General features: G+C 41.3%; 1 protein-coding gene across 1 annotated transcript in view; it reads left to right on the top strand.

Annotated features, from left to right (window-relative positions):
* SYN2 (synapsin II) overlaps positions 1-16,283 on the top strand; it is a 180,484-nt gene that overhangs the window by 127,673 nt on the left and 36,528 nt on the right. The window contains exons 7-9 of the mRNA XM_051793337.1: positions 424-566; positions 5,694-5,768; positions 9,850-9,952. Of these exons, the coding sequence (XP_051649297.1) occupies positions 424-566; positions 5,694-5,768; positions 9,850-9,952 (321 nt within the window). The remainder of the gene's footprint in view (positions 1-423; positions 567-5,693; positions 5,769-9,849; positions 9,953-16,283) is intronic.

Raw genomic sequence — 16,283 nt, 5'->3', positions numbered from 1 at the left:
ATGGGAGGAGCTTCATGGTGGGCTTCAGATACATTTAGTTACTTGAGCAATTTATAGAAGCAGCAAGAACTCTATATAAATTAGGGTTGCCTATCACACCTTAAAAAATGCTAACGCTTGCAGATGTATATTTGACAACCACCACTTAAAAAAAAAATTAAGGCAAAATGAAATTCCACTATCTGCAATTTTCTTTCCATAGATGAACAGGTAATATTTTGCTTAGAAAAGCAGAAACTTTAATGCAAAAATGTTATAGAATCTAGAAATCAGATAAAATATCCTATACTTTTTAAAATAAACTCATGCTGTCAGAAAACATACTTCTCATTAATGCCATTTGCAACTGAAATTTTACATTTTATTCCTAATTATTCTTTTTTCTTTTGTATATGCTGTTGTCTTGTGACATGGTGACTGCAGATCAAGGTAGACAACCACTACGATTTTCAGGACATAGCCAGCGTGGTAGCACTTACTCAGACCTACGCCACCACTGAGCCCTTCATAGACTCCAAATATGACATCAGGATCCAAAAGATAGGCAGTAACTACAAAGCGTACATGTGAGCCAAAACCTTATATTCTTTCCTGCTTTGTTTCAAAATTGATATGCACCAATGAGATGATGTTGGATGAATCTCTGAGCTGATGTGGTGACTCCATGCCTCCATTGTCATACTCTCTGGAAAGAGTGTTTCAGACTTTTTAGATCTATCAAGACTATTTTTTAAGTTGATTGTGACTGGGAGGAGGAGAATAAGACAGCATGTGAGCCTGCCAGAGTCGGTTTTCTGCTAACCTGTGCTTATTATTTTCTTTTAAAGAAAGAAACAGTTGGAAGGGGATTTGTTTTTGTAGGGAACTTGTTAAAAAAGATTCCTTTGTGTCTTTTCAACTTAGGATCAAATTTTCTTCTCCCTCTAAGGATAGCTGGATGTCATTCATTCACACAAATCTGAATTGTCACACTTTTATGGAACAAAGCCCTTTCTTTTTAACATAACACATGTAAAAACAATTCCAATCTTGCAGTGACCTTCACATAGAGGGAGGAAAATCTCTTCTAATTTTGGAATCCAGGTGTTTGTTTAAAGGTCATGACTATATGAGCGGATGTTTCATATTCACAGACAACATTAAGCTGGAGCAGCAAAACAGGTTGTCGTGTAGCAGTTGAGCTATGGTAACTGTGTTTATATATATTTTTACTTATCAATTTTAAATTATCAAGCAATGTAATCTGATGTACACTGATTTTGTTCCTGGTTTTAAGACAAGTTAGATAATCTCATGGCTTAATTCCCTTATGCTTATGATTCTGAGGCAGCAAAAATATATGAGAATACAGATAAGAATACACATGTACGTTTACATACGCGCACCCATGTACACACACAGAGATATTTCTGGAGGAACTGGTGAACATTGGAGGGATCAGAGATTTCTTGTATGTCAACATTTGTAAGGTTCTTTATCAGTCAGGTTCTTTATGAGTAGAAACATTTGAACTCCAAGCAAAGTATAAATACCAGGAGCAGGAAAAGTTGGAGCTTGGTTAATGCAAATGCATAAAATGTTTTATAATTTCAATGTTTCATACTTTAAATGGGTTGACATTAAGTGCCAAGTAATTTAGGAACAGCTGACAAGTTCTATGAGAAAGCAGAACCATTGCCCAATGTGTAAAAATATATCTCCTTAGGTTGCTATCAGAAGGTCACAAACTGTTGACTTCTCCGCTAAGACACGACTGTCAGAGGATCCAAACTGAGTAACTGCTGGTCTCTCCTGACCTGTGACTGACCAGGCACTGGAGGGAGAACACCAAAGGTTGGGCCTTTCCAGAACAGCTCAGTAGTTCATCTGCCACTCACAATACATCTGAGAGGCCTCAAGAAAGCACAGCACAGACCTGGGTGGAAATACTGTTCCCATAGGTCAGACCCACCCAGCAGTGTGGACACTCACTCTTTCTGATTTGTTTTGAACCCAGAGTTATCTAAATTTTGCAGAAACGGTGTGTTGGAAATCTGAGTTGGGCACAGTGACCAAGGCAGAACACCCAAAAAGCTTATGAGGATTGAAAGGTTTCTGAAATCCCTTGCTGGTGATTTTCAGTGACACAGAACTGTGACATGCTCCCTACAGAATTCCAGTGTGTTGGGCATTCCCCACCTCTCCCTAAAGGCAACAAGAATCTTAAAAAATGCTTCTGAATTATACAGCATTTAATCCCCAGCTGCTTCAGGAAAGTTAATTCTAATTCTGCTTGTTTGTCTTAACATTGGTACTCCAGACTGTTGACTTTTTCTGGCTTTACCCCCTCTCTGAGGACACCCATCCTACTTTTCCTAATAGCACGGTGCTCCTACACCCCAAGGTCACCTCTCTTACCTGTGCAGGCCATATCTTGATCCAGTCCCACTGCTTGCCCAGACCTTCCTGTCCTTACCTCTTGTTCCTAACCTTTTTTGTTGCTCTAGGCTCTCTCCTACCCCTTGGATTCTCATTCACCAGCCTTGCCCTCACCCTGCTCCCAGTGCCAGCAACCTTCCTTCTCCATCACAGACCTTTTCATGAAACTATTTCTGCCTCTGCAAGTCTGGATGGTATTTTCTCTCTTGTTGGTGCTTTGACAGGTAGATTCCTTGTGTTGTGCTGCCCATCTCTCCCCTCCTCTCTTTTTTATAATAAATTAAGCTGATTTTTCCCACTCTTACAGCTCCCAAGGGCAGAGTCTTAGGAATAAGGCCCAGCTCTTACTGACTCTGATACATCACCGCATACCAGATGCAATATTAGTAATGTTTGCTCATCCCTTATGGTAGAAATTGGACTGCAACATTTTGTAGGAGAGAGCTACTCTTTTTTCTCCTTTGACTTGAAATTTAAATGCTGTTCAGCGTCTAGAATAATTTTGGAAGAGTCAGTCATGGTACATTTATCATTTTGAAACATAAATTTTTCTTTTTCACAGATGAAGCAGTTGACCTAAGGGACAGCAAAAATAAGTTGAAATGACAGCCTGTTCCTCCTACCTTTTCTTTATTTTTAAGCTTCTACTCAGAAACTATGGGTTCATCCAAATACTAAAAGCCTAGTGATCATTTTTTCTCTAGATTCTTTCATACAGCTTATTCACACACAAAAATGAAATACTGATCCATTGTTACAAAGCATCATGGAAAGGAGAAGATTTACCAAATGTCTGAAAAATTATTCATGTGCATACATATCCATGATGTCAGTAGAATATTGTTTTACAGCTGGTTTTCATTTTGTTCTGTGACACAGGAACAGAGCACTTAGAGAGTCACCGCAAAAAAATACCAGCTGAACATTTGTTTTTGTAGTTTAAAGAGAGTTATTAAGAGCTTCAGTTTTATAATTCTGTGGGAAATTGTGGTTTAAGTGGATCCATGACTCACCAAACACTGGTGCTTATTGTCTGTCAGTGGAGATTATGGCCAAAATGCAGCATTGGATCCCTGTAAATACCACAGCTCCTTGGACCCTTTGTGACACATACTTAACTGCCCTGGGTACCCGGACAGAATTCAGCTGACTTCAAGGAAATAGAGTTTAAAAGGGTCACACACGATGTACAAAACCAGAAATACAAAAGCCCTGTATCTAAATCCCCCCTCCAAAAGCAGTGCTCTGAACCCGGAGCTTAAAGTACTTTGATCAAAAGGTCAATAAACCAAAAGTAAAGCACATCAACCAAAGAAACAGTGCTAGAGGATCAAACCACAGAGCAGGCTGCCTACACAAGGGTAGTAAGCAGACATTTCTACATATTTTTCTGATGACCAGTCCCTGTCTCAGCAATTTGGATTGGGTACTGTAAATGCTACTAAATAAAGCAGGAAGATGTTGGAAAAGGGGAAGCTCAAGTTACTATGAATTGTTTAGCAATTTTAAAACAGTTCTTCCTTCTTGCAAAGACCGAATCCAGTGTAAACATGCTAAGCCTAAGTGTAAAGCACTCAAAAGTGTAGGAGTTGTTTTATTTATTTTTCAGTGTTTAGTAACAGAGGAGGAAATAACGATGTGAAAGACTCTTAGCAATTATCAAAAGTGAAGAAGGGTGGGAAACCTTCCTGTGTCAGTAGAGGAATTCATATGTTAATTACGGAAATCATAGCTAGGGTTTAAAGTGCCAGATGGTCTGGTTGGATAGTTCTGTAGCAGTTAACCATGGTCTGATGGAACCCCTCTGGTCCTGAAGGGCTTCTGCGTCAAGTCCACAAGCTGCTGAGATTCCTCCAGTTAGGTCTCTCCTTCCTCAGCTGGTCCCTACAGCATCCTTAGAGCCCACCAAGCATCAGTTGTGAGATTTCTTCAGGTTCAACAGGGAGCCTTTGGCGTTGGGCAGTGAAAGCAGGGCTAAAAGCAAACCTTCTTTGCTTCTCTAGTCAGCCTCTAGGGCTGAGGTTACATCACTGCAGCTGAGGATCTTGAACTAAATACTTGCTAAAAGTCCTCAGGATGTTTTTTTCCTGATTTGGTCACATCTTGCTTCCTAAAAGCCACCTAAAATAGTCCATGCACAGTCCCTGCCTGTGAGAACTCTGCGATAGAGTTGGATTGTGATTTGTGAGGAGTGTTATCTCTCTGATCCAGAATGTGTGTGTAGAGTAGTAATGAACCTAAAATTATTAATTTGCAAGTAGACAAATATATAAAAATATCACTTAAAAAAATTAAGCAGAAATCACAACACAGTCTTATTACTGGGCTTATTACATACACGTTCCCCTCTCACTAGTTTCTCCATCAACAAAGAACATGACATCATGTGCTTTAAAATTCAGCTAAGTTTATGAGACTCCCAAAGAAAAGTCAATATTCCCCCACAATTGCTACTGACCCTTATAATTATGTTAATGGAAAAATGGAGAGAAAACTATAACTGCTGCCTAATATACTTTTAATACATTACAGATGTTCCTACGATTTTACTGACTGGAAACACTTCATAACTTGTATCCTTAGCCTTTTCCCAGTGCAGCATTTAGGTTTCAGAAAGCAGTAATCTTCTCAGCCCTGGTAGCAATCCCAAGGTCTGAGGAGAAAAAAAACTTTACATGGATTTTTTTTCTTAGAGACTAAACAGGAGGTGGTGTACTCAGGTCCTGGCATAGACTATTTAGATTATATTAGTAGATAGCAAAGAGTGAAAAGTGGAGGAGAACCTGAAATCCAGCTCCAAAACAGCTCTGAAATCACTTCAGAGATGTTAGAAACCCTATAGATATCTTACTTTTTAAGTATTGGGACCTAACTCTGCAGTGTAACGGGTTTGAAACAACAAGCTGAAGCTTCTGGACACTTCCATTTGCAGTACCAGTATGTTCCAGGCCATCAGTCCCTTTACAATCATCCCAGCTCTTTGCTAACACTGTCAATCAGAGTAGGTTAGGGTTTTTTTTAAAAGTCTTATGTGAATAAACGGGGAGCAGAAATTTCACAGCACTGTCATACTTTGTAACGTGCCTCCAACCAAGTATTCCTGACAATGGCAATGTCTCTCAGAATTCCTCATGGTTTAAATGTTCTGTTACAACATGCCAGGTATGAAAAAGGTGTAAATACTGCTACTGTGTTCATGTGAAAAGCAGAGTAATTTAATGGACAGTGAAAGTATGAAACCACTGGCTCTCTTTGTAATGTTTTCCCCCTTTCAGGAGAACTTCCATATCTGGAAACTGGAAGACAAACACGGGCTCTGCAATGTTGGAACAAATTGCTATGTCAGATAAGTAAGTCAAGTCTCATGTAAAAGGTAATTAAAAAAATTAATGGAATTTTATTTTGAATTAATTTTTAGAAAATCACAGTACTGATAAGCAATTCACAGTAAGTGCATGTCTTATGTTTGTTTTGGGAAAGAAAATCTTCCAATTAGGTGAAAGAAGATGACCCAAGAGTTCCATATGGCTCCTCACCACATGCAACAGCCTTAGGTGCTTATGTACACCCTTAAGTTCCTACATCTGTATCTGCACCTTGAAAACTACTGGAATTCCTTTCAAAAATTTTATATTCAACCTGTCATTCATTTCTTCTGGTTTCTTTGTCTCTTTTACCTTTCAGTCTTACCCTATGCACATTGTTTTAAATTTTTCTCTTTCTACCTCCTTCATTATAACCAAGCAATACAGTCTTCACTTTGCCTATTTAAATCACATTTCTCTTTTCTACTTTCAATCCTAAATTGCTATTATTTTCTTTTATAAATTTCCGCTAAACTTCACTGTGAGGCTTTTCCCCCTGTTGGTGAGATGCACTGAAGCTTATTTCTCTTATGCCATCATTCCAGCTCTCTACTTTGCTTTACTGTGGTCCCCATTTGCTCCAAGTTCCTCCACAACACCTAAACCTCTTCTCCCTGCAAAAAATAAATCTGAGAAGCTTTTGGATGGCTACGAATTTTCTGTTGTTCAGCTTCTCCAAAGGCTGCTACTAGTTTTAACTTAAAAAAAAAGTTTTGTACAATAAAAGTGTAATTTGAAAGGTCTTACAGTTCAACAGTAATCCTTTTCTGGTGTTTGGGGGGTTTGTTTGTTTGTTTGTTTTAAGTCTGGAACCTACCACTTGGTCCCTCTTACGAGCTGAGGGAGACACAGGAACTGAACCCTGGAAAGGTGAAAACAAGTGAGATGGGAATTGCAGCTCCCTGCTGTCCAAGCCCTGTCTAGACTGTGTGTCCTCGCTGAGCTCTGCTCTGGGCATGGACTGGAGCCACAGCATTTTCTCTTTCTCATTCCCACCCACCTTCCTCTAGCAAGTGAGGTTATGTTTTCACTGAGAAGGAAAAGCAAGACTGTGCTCTGGTGTGTGTGTAATTACAGTCCATGGGCTGTTCTGTGAAAACACAGGCATTGCAGTTCTACCCTGAGGAAAATGAACAGTATCAGTAGGAGTGGGAAATGCTCCCCTTGGCCCTGCACTTGCTGGAAATACTCCATGTGCTTTGCTTCTGCTTCCATTTTTGAATGTAAGATAATTAGAGATTATAAATAGGTATTTTCCTGTTTAATAATAATATATTTATTTAATAATATTTAATCTATTAAATATGTAATTTTTTATAATTTTTGTGAATTTTGCGAGCTTATATTTATATATAGTCTATTTATATAATAAAATAAATAGGTATTTTCACATTAAAACAAAGTCCAACAAACCAAAACTTTGAAGCTAACAAAGGCAAAAGCATAGAAAAGATGGATGTTTTCTCATAAGAGGAAGGGGTATGTGTGATTACCCACTGAGTGCACACTGCACAGCAAGGGAGAGGAGAGAAAAATAAAGTTTTCTGAAGAGTTGAAGCAGTTTCACGACACAGCAAGAGCAATCAGATCTGATGCATTTAATTTATAATGCATGCCATGAATGAGGAAGAAGTGCTTTGAAAGCACTGATTGACATTGTTGGCTGAATACAAATCTGAGTCTAGAAATTAGAAAAGAAAGATTGTGGCCCAGCAAGGGGCAGAGAGGAGGTGGAAGAGCAGCACATTTCAGTGTTACACTTTCTCACTGCCCCCCTGTTTGAAGGGCTCTGCTCCCCAGATAGTTCCAGAAGAACAGAGAGCTGTGCCAACAGTGCCCACCTCACTTGGCACACCTGATATTTTCTGTCAGATACTGGGAGCAATCCTGTATTAGTTGTATTTATTATCCAGGGCTGCTGCACACTGTATTATTGACTCTGGGAAAATAAGAACTGTGACTTTTTGTCAAACCTACTGTGAAAACTTCAGGTTTAAAACACTACAGGCTACTCCATCCAAAACCTCCCTTTCCAAATATAACTGTATTTTTCCAACTCTGTGTGTGTTGGCAGAAGATAGACTATTAAAAATACTTTCACAAATCTGATTCATGTTTCAATATTTTAAGGAAAATGTCTTCATTTTTGTTTTCATATAAAGTCCAGATATTTTCTGTTAAAGACAAGTTTTGCTGTCCTCATGACTTTCTAAGATGATTTAGCAGCAAAAAAAAAGTTATTTATAAACAAGTGCATGCAAACTGTGCAGTCAGTGCATCTACAGATGTTGAAATTGTCAGGCATCCAAAGAAACCTCTTATATTAGACAAAAAACATGTTTCCCCCAGGAAAAAATTATTTTCATTTCTTAGATATTACCATCAGGATCTTTTCAAACAGTTTTATCAATTTCTTTGTATTCTGCTGGAAAGAAAAACTTTTCCACTGGAACAGATTTGATATAAGAAAATATAAAGAATGTGACCTAATAAGTTCACTTGGAAAGGATGCTGTTACTGGAGATACTTGTACATGAATGAGACTCTCAGCCCAGCAATGAGTTTCCTTTGATCCTACAGTGAAATGCTGTTTATTACAGCAGAGTTTTGCAATGGAAAATCCTGGGGTGGCAAATCTATGATCATGGCCCAAGGGCTGGAGCAGGAGAGAGTTTGTTAGAGGAAACAGCTCTGGTTTAGACTCCAGTGCTGGTCAATGAAAGTTCGTGATAAATGGTTTCTTTTTGTTGGGTTCTTTTCTAAGCAAATCCTGTCCTTCAGTTGGTGTCACTGTGATATCTGCCTGCATAACCTTTCAGGATCATTTCATCACAGACTGATCCCATACCCAGCTCTGCTGTTAGTTAATGAACGTTCCCAGTGTTGTTCTGTGTCCCCTGGGTCAGTCCTTGCCATTGAACGAACACACACAGCTCATGTCACCCCAGGCAGTTCCCAGCACAGTTCTGTTCTGATGTCACCTGCAGCTCTGGGCTTGATCACACAAATTGCCTCACTCTTTTACTACTAATTCCCACTTCACCCCCTTGTTGGTCAGATAATCTCTCTATTCATAGAGAAAGAAAGAAAAATAAATCATATTCCTGCATGTAGAATGGGTCAAATGTCCATTCCTTGGGCCATATTTCTTACGATGATGTTGCAAAAGAAGCAGAGGAGTTTTTATGTTTGGTATTGTATGAAACACTAGACTTTTTTAGGAGCTGTAGAATTCCTTTGCATTCTTTGAATTCCAATTGAATTTTGTTGTAGTTACCCGTAACCCTCCATGAAGACAATTATCCTTGTCCGCATGCTATATAACATTTAAAATCATACATCTGGTTCTCTTGTGCCATCTTAAGGGTTTTCTGGCTTGATTTCTCTTTTGCCATGTTCAGTGCCATAGGTATAAAGCCATCATTGCCTCTTTGGAACAAGTTGGATCTGTAATTTGGGATGGAGACTCACTCACTTCCTGATACAAGAGTAAAACCCAACCAGAACTAAGCACACTGCCAAGCACGATAGGCAGCAGGACCATCACACTTGAACCCGGGCACAACTTTGAATTTCCCAGAAAAAAACAAGCCTACTTTCTCAAAGCCTTTGGCATCTCTGAAGCCAAAGAAACTGGTCAGATGATAAATCCTCCTACTGTGGAGAATTTCTGTGGCAACCCAGCCACAACCAGCTGGGGGTACTGGCATGAGGCCTTTGGCAATGAAGGGTGGGATAGAGCTAAATGTGTTTGTGTTTCAGCACAGCTTATCTTCAGGTTACTCACAGCTGAGAGCAAACACAAAATTTTGGATCAATCTGAACTGGGACAGAATCCAGCATAACAGTACGTCAGGATAGAGAGCCATAGCTTTGCTGGAGTCTGCTGGGAAAAGCAGAGTAATAAGGCCAGTACCTCTAAGCTACTACTGTGAGAAATACAACTGACAATACAGGGAAAATTCATACAGGGCAAATGTTATATAGAATACATTACTAGGTAAGCCTGTAGAAAATCAAGAGCCTGATGAGATACTCACAGAAAAAAATTATTTTTATGAAACAGGTACAAGCTTTGGGTTGACACCTGTTCTGAAATATTTGGTGGTTTGGACATCTGTGCTGTTAAAGCTGTACATGGAAAGGATGGAAAAGATTATATTTTTGAGGTAAGCAATTCCACTTTTTTCAATATATGCTTTTATATATTACACACAATTAAACAGCCAAGTAAAGAACATTTTTGATAGTTAGGCATTGCCTTATTTGTGTTTCAGGAAAGGCTGTGTATTTTTGAGCAGTGTTGAAATCATAATACAAAGCCACATGTCCAAATTAGTGGCGACACTTGCTGGAAAATGTAACCATATAGATGGTAATGTCTTTTAGTGTTTGAGGAAATGTACACAAACTGCAAAACAAAACCAAATGTGGATGTCACATTTTCCCAACCCTTATGGTTTCTTTCCTGAGCAGGCTTACCGGTTTTTCCTGGAAGGTTTATAGATAGCACTATCCCAAGGGAACCCCAACAAAATTGTACTTTTCCACAGAAAGGGAGATTAGGAATGAAGTGGAAACAACTTTTTTTGTAGCCAAAATATTACTCTCTAGATCTGAATCCTCATGAATCAGAAGTTTCTACCATTGGTAATTTTGAAAAGTTTAAATTTTTCATTTACTTTAAGTTTATTATGGAGAAATATCACTTTATGTAACCATAAAACAAGCTATTATCCCTTGCCTATCACACAATTCAGCATTTCTTCATCATCTTCCATGTTCTTAGAATTTTATTCAGGAGGTGGGCAAGGATCTTCACAATCTCCCCCAATCTAAAAGAAGTTGGTGAAACAAGAGTATTTTTTCTAAACTATGAGAGTAAGCTGGTGCTTATGAATTAACCCTTTCTAGTTCTTTGTGTTCGTTTATAACAGAAAAGCTTTGTAGAAGTGAAAACGTTTATTTTGTCACAGAGTTAAACAGCTCTGTGTATTTTACTCTCATCTAATTTCACAGAACTATTTATCACTATTGCCATTGCTAATAATTCCCAAATCAATAACAGCACTTTAAAGGCCTGAGCAGCTCACAGTATTAAACAAACTGAATCAGTCACTACCTCCTGAGATGCTGAGGAGGATTTCAAGAAATCAGTGCCTTAGTCTTCCTGGCCAAATCAGGCCTCAGTGTGTCTTATTGTATCAAAATCCACTGTAGCATAACATCTGGGATTCCACACTGAACCGCCTCCATTCTTCCTCCTAGGATCCAGCCTTTCCCCTCCATTTCACCCCAAAGTTCCTGTAAATCTGTAGTGTTTGACCCAAGGGCTGAGATTTGAAAGAGTGAAAAAAAGGTGTTTTCCTCTTTCTGCAGCCAGAGTGCTCTGACCTCTGATGATCCACTCTAGTGGGAATTCCTGAGCCCAGGAATTGTCCTGTGTGCTGCTCCACAGCTTGGCTGTGGCCATGGTGTGTCTTGGACACATCTGCCTCCTGGGAAGGTGCTGATTTCCACTCCTCTCCAGCAGCTGGGCTTTGGCAGCCTCCCTGGCCATTTAAAGTGTTGTAGGATGCTCTGCAGTTCCTGTACCCCTAAACCTCTCCGAGGCTGGGCCTCAGCCTTTTCCACATGTAGCCAAATTCATTACATTTGAGAGAGTTCATGCTGATTTGGCTGGCTTTAATGCAATAAATTTCAACCTCAGTGTTTGGACTATAAAATAAAGAAATATGGATTATTTTCAGATAAGATCTCAGTTATCTCATAGTAGTTAAAAACTGAAAGACTGCAAGCAAAAAGTTACAAAACTGGAGCAGGACTGCTTTTTTTTATATCTTTTAATAAGGATATTCTTGTAAGAAATAGAGATTTCACAGACAAAACAATGCTTCCTGTGGAAGTGGAGGATGTCCCCTTTATTTTAACTGTTGACACCTCTGTGGAATTCCTCAGCTAGCAAGTTCCTGTCAGACTTTTCATTCACTGAATGTGACTGTTTCCACATTTTTGATATTGTGCGATATTTTAAATTTCTGAACCAAGCCAGCAAGCACCATCAGCCTCCATGAAGCCAGGCACACAAGCTTAGACCTGCACTGAGAGGTCTGCTGTGTAGGAGAAGAAGGGGGAGCAGTTTGAATGAAATAACCAGTGCAAATAATATAATGGACTGAGAGACTGCCTCCCTTCCTGCTTCTGAAAAAGTGCCCTAATTTTCCATGCCAGAGACAGCCATACTTCCTAAAGCCCAGAATTCTAAGAACTGCAAGATACACCAGGAACTGAGTTTATAGAGCATTTTAATTAGTGTACATAATGGATGTTGCATTTTAAGGAAGAACAGAGAGAAGCATGATAATTCTTGCTGTTGTACAGAATCAACTGAATTGTTTGGAAGATGGCAATGCTCCTCAACAGGGATATTTAGAATCTGTGTGAGACATTGAAATGTAGCACTGTTTGCAAAGTTCACATCCAACAGAGCATCTGAACAACTTATGGTTTTGCTACTAAAGAGCCAAATCACATCAACAGTTATTACACTGTAATTTTAATGGGCATTGCACCAGAATCCATGATACAATGAAGAGTAAAAGACTGGCTGCACCAGTATAGGAAGAATTTTCTCCTTTTGTGTCCTTTCAACATGGGAAAATAAATGTTGGAAAATTAAAGCTGGCAGGTACATGATATAATCAAGCACCAGGAGCTGAGCAGGACAGTCAGTCCATAAATCCTGGGTTTACACCCAAATGCAGTTCCATCCTGAAACCTGTGCTCTCATGTTTTCATGGGAACTGATTCATGGAACCTACAACAAAACTGAGTGTTTTGGTATCACTGCTGCTATAATCCTGCAGGTGTGATCTGACAAGGAGCACACAAACTTCCTGATGGATGAAATAATGTATGCAGAAATGTTCTTCCTGATTTTCAGTTTGAACATCAGGCCAGTGTAACCTCCTAGTTAGGACAGCTGAGACCAGTTCATCATGATATGGGTGTAACCCAAAACTGTGTATTCTATAGCCTTCCATGCCATTTCCCAGAAATTGTTAGCAGTAGAGGCCTGTAGATGTTCCAGTCCTCATACCCTTTTGTTCATGTCCCAGGGTGCTGGGTTGTACATTTGGGTTTTTGTGGATTGAAACCGGTTTTTTGTCTGTATAATCATACTTGTTGTGTTGTTTTATTAAATTGTTATTCTGACTTGTGGTCTCTCTTTTGAGTTGAGTTCATTTCCCCTGCTGGTTTACCTTTAAACCAGCACATTTTTGGCGCCCAACGTGGGGCAGAGAGAGAAGTCAGAATCACAATTTCATTTTAAGCATTTGTCTATTTGGATATAGAAACTCCCTGATCACCATGTTGTTTGATGCACTCACATGGATGTTGTATCTGAGCCTGTTCATATTTCCACAGATGGGGTATTATTTGCCTGTTTTGATGCTCTCTTTAAGACCAGGGAGAGGGATCCAAATTGCTTTATTAGTATACTATATTTATGTCATCATAACATCAGAAGCAATGAGTTTCATTGTAAATGTGTATTCAGTCTTGTTTGCCTGTCCTGGTTTAGGTTGCTACCTCTGGGACCTCATTAAAAATCGCACCCAGCCCTTTGGAGGAACAGGATGGAATGGTTGTTTCCAGCCTCTCACCTCCTTCTTCCCCTTCAGACCTGCTACAACAGTTTTTGAAAAGATTGAGTTCCCTTTTGATGTTAAGGACAGCATAATGTTATTGTTAGTGTTGCTTTTTCTGCTCTGTACTGTCTACACCATGTTTAGGGTCAGAACAGGGCCTTCTAGGGAGGTTGTTTGGACTCCTGCCCTGGGAGCAGATAATGCTGAGTGGCACGGGAAGTGGGAGGACATCGACCAGTATTTGGAGAAATTTTCTCCTCCAGTGATGTGGAAATTCACCCCTGAACAACTGCAGGATCCTGTTAGCATGATAAGACTGGTGAAAGAAAAATGCTCTGGCAGCTCCAGAGATGGCCAGTTCACAGCAACCTGCTGGGCCCTGACCACTGCCTACCGGGCACTACTTGACATGGTACAGCACTGTCAGGGCGAGGAGAGAAGGAGCAAATCCGCAGACACCACGTCCACCCAAACCACAGCTGAGTCAGAGAGAGAAAGAAATAAACCAACCGGCACCGTGTCCACACAAACCATCGAGGAGCCAGAAGAACAAGCAAAACCAATAGCAGTCGCCCCTGTCCAGAAAAGGAAATCAAAGACTAAATCAGTCCGTATAGCAAATGATGACGAAGAGGCGGGACCTTCACATCCACCGGAGGAGACAGAACCAGAAATAATCACTCGGTCCCTATCCCTGGGTGAGCTACGTGAGCTCCGGAGAGAGTTCACACGACAGGCGAACGAGTCCATTCTGACCTGGCTGCTCCGAATCTGGGATGCCGCAGCTAACGATACGATCCTAGATGGGAGTGAAGCCAGACAGCTGGGATCCCTGTCTCGAGATGTAGTCATTGATCAAGGGATTGGAAGGAGGCAGGAAACTCTCAGCCTCTGGCGGCGACTGTTGTCCAGTGTGAGGGAGAGATACCTTTGCAAAGAGGACCTCCACGTACAGCAAGGACAGTGGAACACGATGGAACAAGGTATCCGGTGCTTAAGGGAGTTAGCTGTACTGGAGATAATTTTTTCAGAGGATGAAAGATTCCCTAAGAGTCCAGATGGCGTACAGTGCACCTCCCAAATGTGGTTAAAGTTTGCACGACTCGGGCCAGAAATGTATTCCCGCTACTTAGCAACGCTGCAATGGAGGGAGGGAGAGGACAAGGTGGGAGCATTGGTTAGCAAACTCAGGATTTATGAAGACACTGTCACCGCCCCATTACGAGCCCACGTCTCATCTGTAGAAACCAAACTGGCTGAACACGTCCGAAGCCTGGAAGAGAAAATTGAAGAGGGACACCAGAAACTAAGAGAAGAAATTAAGGAAGGGATTTTCCATATCTCACCAGGACAAACAAGAGTCTCTGCTATCAGGAGCCAGCGTCCCCCAGCTAAGGAGAGAAGGTACTATGAGGAAGTGGGATGGGAAACCCACCTCTTCCTTAGCAGCCCGGGTACATGAACTGAAAAGAGGAACAAGTACCACAAGGAACTCTTCAAGGGTAAATGCTGCTCCAGTCTCTCGTGGGCAAGACTCCAGACCGTACAGGAATGATGATACGTCTGATCCTCTTGAAGGAACCTCCAGGTCATACTCACAAGAAGAGCACAATGAGTACCATGACCAGGACTAGGGGTGCCCTGCCTCTAGCCAGGTAGAGGAGAGGGACAATCGAGTCTATTGGACAGTGTGGATTCGGTGGCCTGGCACATCAGAGCCACAAAGATATAAGGCCTTAGTGGACACCGGCGCACAATGTACTTTAATGCCATCAAGATACGTAGGGGCAGAATCCATCTCCATCTCTGGGGTGACAGGGGGATCCCAACAGCTGACTGTACTGGAAGCTGAAGTGAACCTGACTGGGAAGGAATGGCACAGACACCCCATCGTGACTGACCCAGAGGCCCCGTGTATCCTTGGCATAGATTACCTGAGGAGTGGGTATTTCAAAGACCCAAAAGGACTTCATTGGGCTTTTGGCATAGCTGCTGTGGAGACAGAGGAAATTAGACAGTTGAACACCTTGCCTGGTCTCTCAGAGGACCCCTCTGCTGTGGGACTGCTGAAGGTTGAAGAACAATTGGTACCGATAGCCACAGCAACAGTGCACCGTCGGCAATACCGCACCGACCGGGACTGTGACCCCTATAGATAAGATGATCCGTGAACTGGAGACCCAGGGGGTGGTCAGCAAGACTCACTCACCCTTTAATAGCCCTATATGGCCAGTGCGCAAGTCCAGCGGAGAGTGGAGGCTGACGGTGGATTACCGTGGACTCAATGAAGTCACACCACCCCTGAGTGCTGCTGTGCCGGACATGCTGGAGCTCCAGTATGAGCTGGAGTCCAAGGAAGCCAAGTGGTATGCCACCATTGACATAGCCAATGCCTTTTTCTCCATTCCTTTGGCAGCGGAGTGCAGGCCACAATTTGCTTTCACTTGGAGAGGTGTGCAGTACACCTGGAATCGACTGCCTCAGGGGTGGAAACACAGTCCCAGCATTTGCCACGGACTGATCCAGACTGCACTGGAAAAGGGTGAGGCTCCAGAGCACCTACAGTACATTGATGACATCATTGTATGGGGGAACACAGCGGGCGAAGTCTTCGAGAAAGGAGAGAAGATAATCCAGATTCTCCTAAGAGCCGGTTTTGCCATTAAACGGAGTAAGGTCAAGGGACCTGCTCAGGAAATTCAGTTCCTAGGAGTGAAGTGGCAAGATGGACACCACCTAATTCCAACGGAGGTGATTAACAAAATAGCAGCCATGTCCCCACCAACCAACAAGAAGGAAACACAGGCTTTCCTAGGCACTGTGGGCTTTTGGAGGATGCATATCCCCA

The sequence above is a fragment of the Manacus candei genome, unplaced genomic scaffold, assembly GCF_025592945.1.
Source record: "Manacus candei isolate 608988 ecotype Guabito, Panama unplaced genomic scaffold, ASM2559294v1 h1tg000036l, whole genome shotgun sequence".
NCBI lineage: Eukaryota > Metazoa > Chordata > Aves > Passeriformes > Pipridae > Manacus > Manacus candei.
The sequence above is the reverse complement of the archived record's forward strand: the minus strand, read 5'-3'. Positions and strand labels throughout refer to the sequence as shown.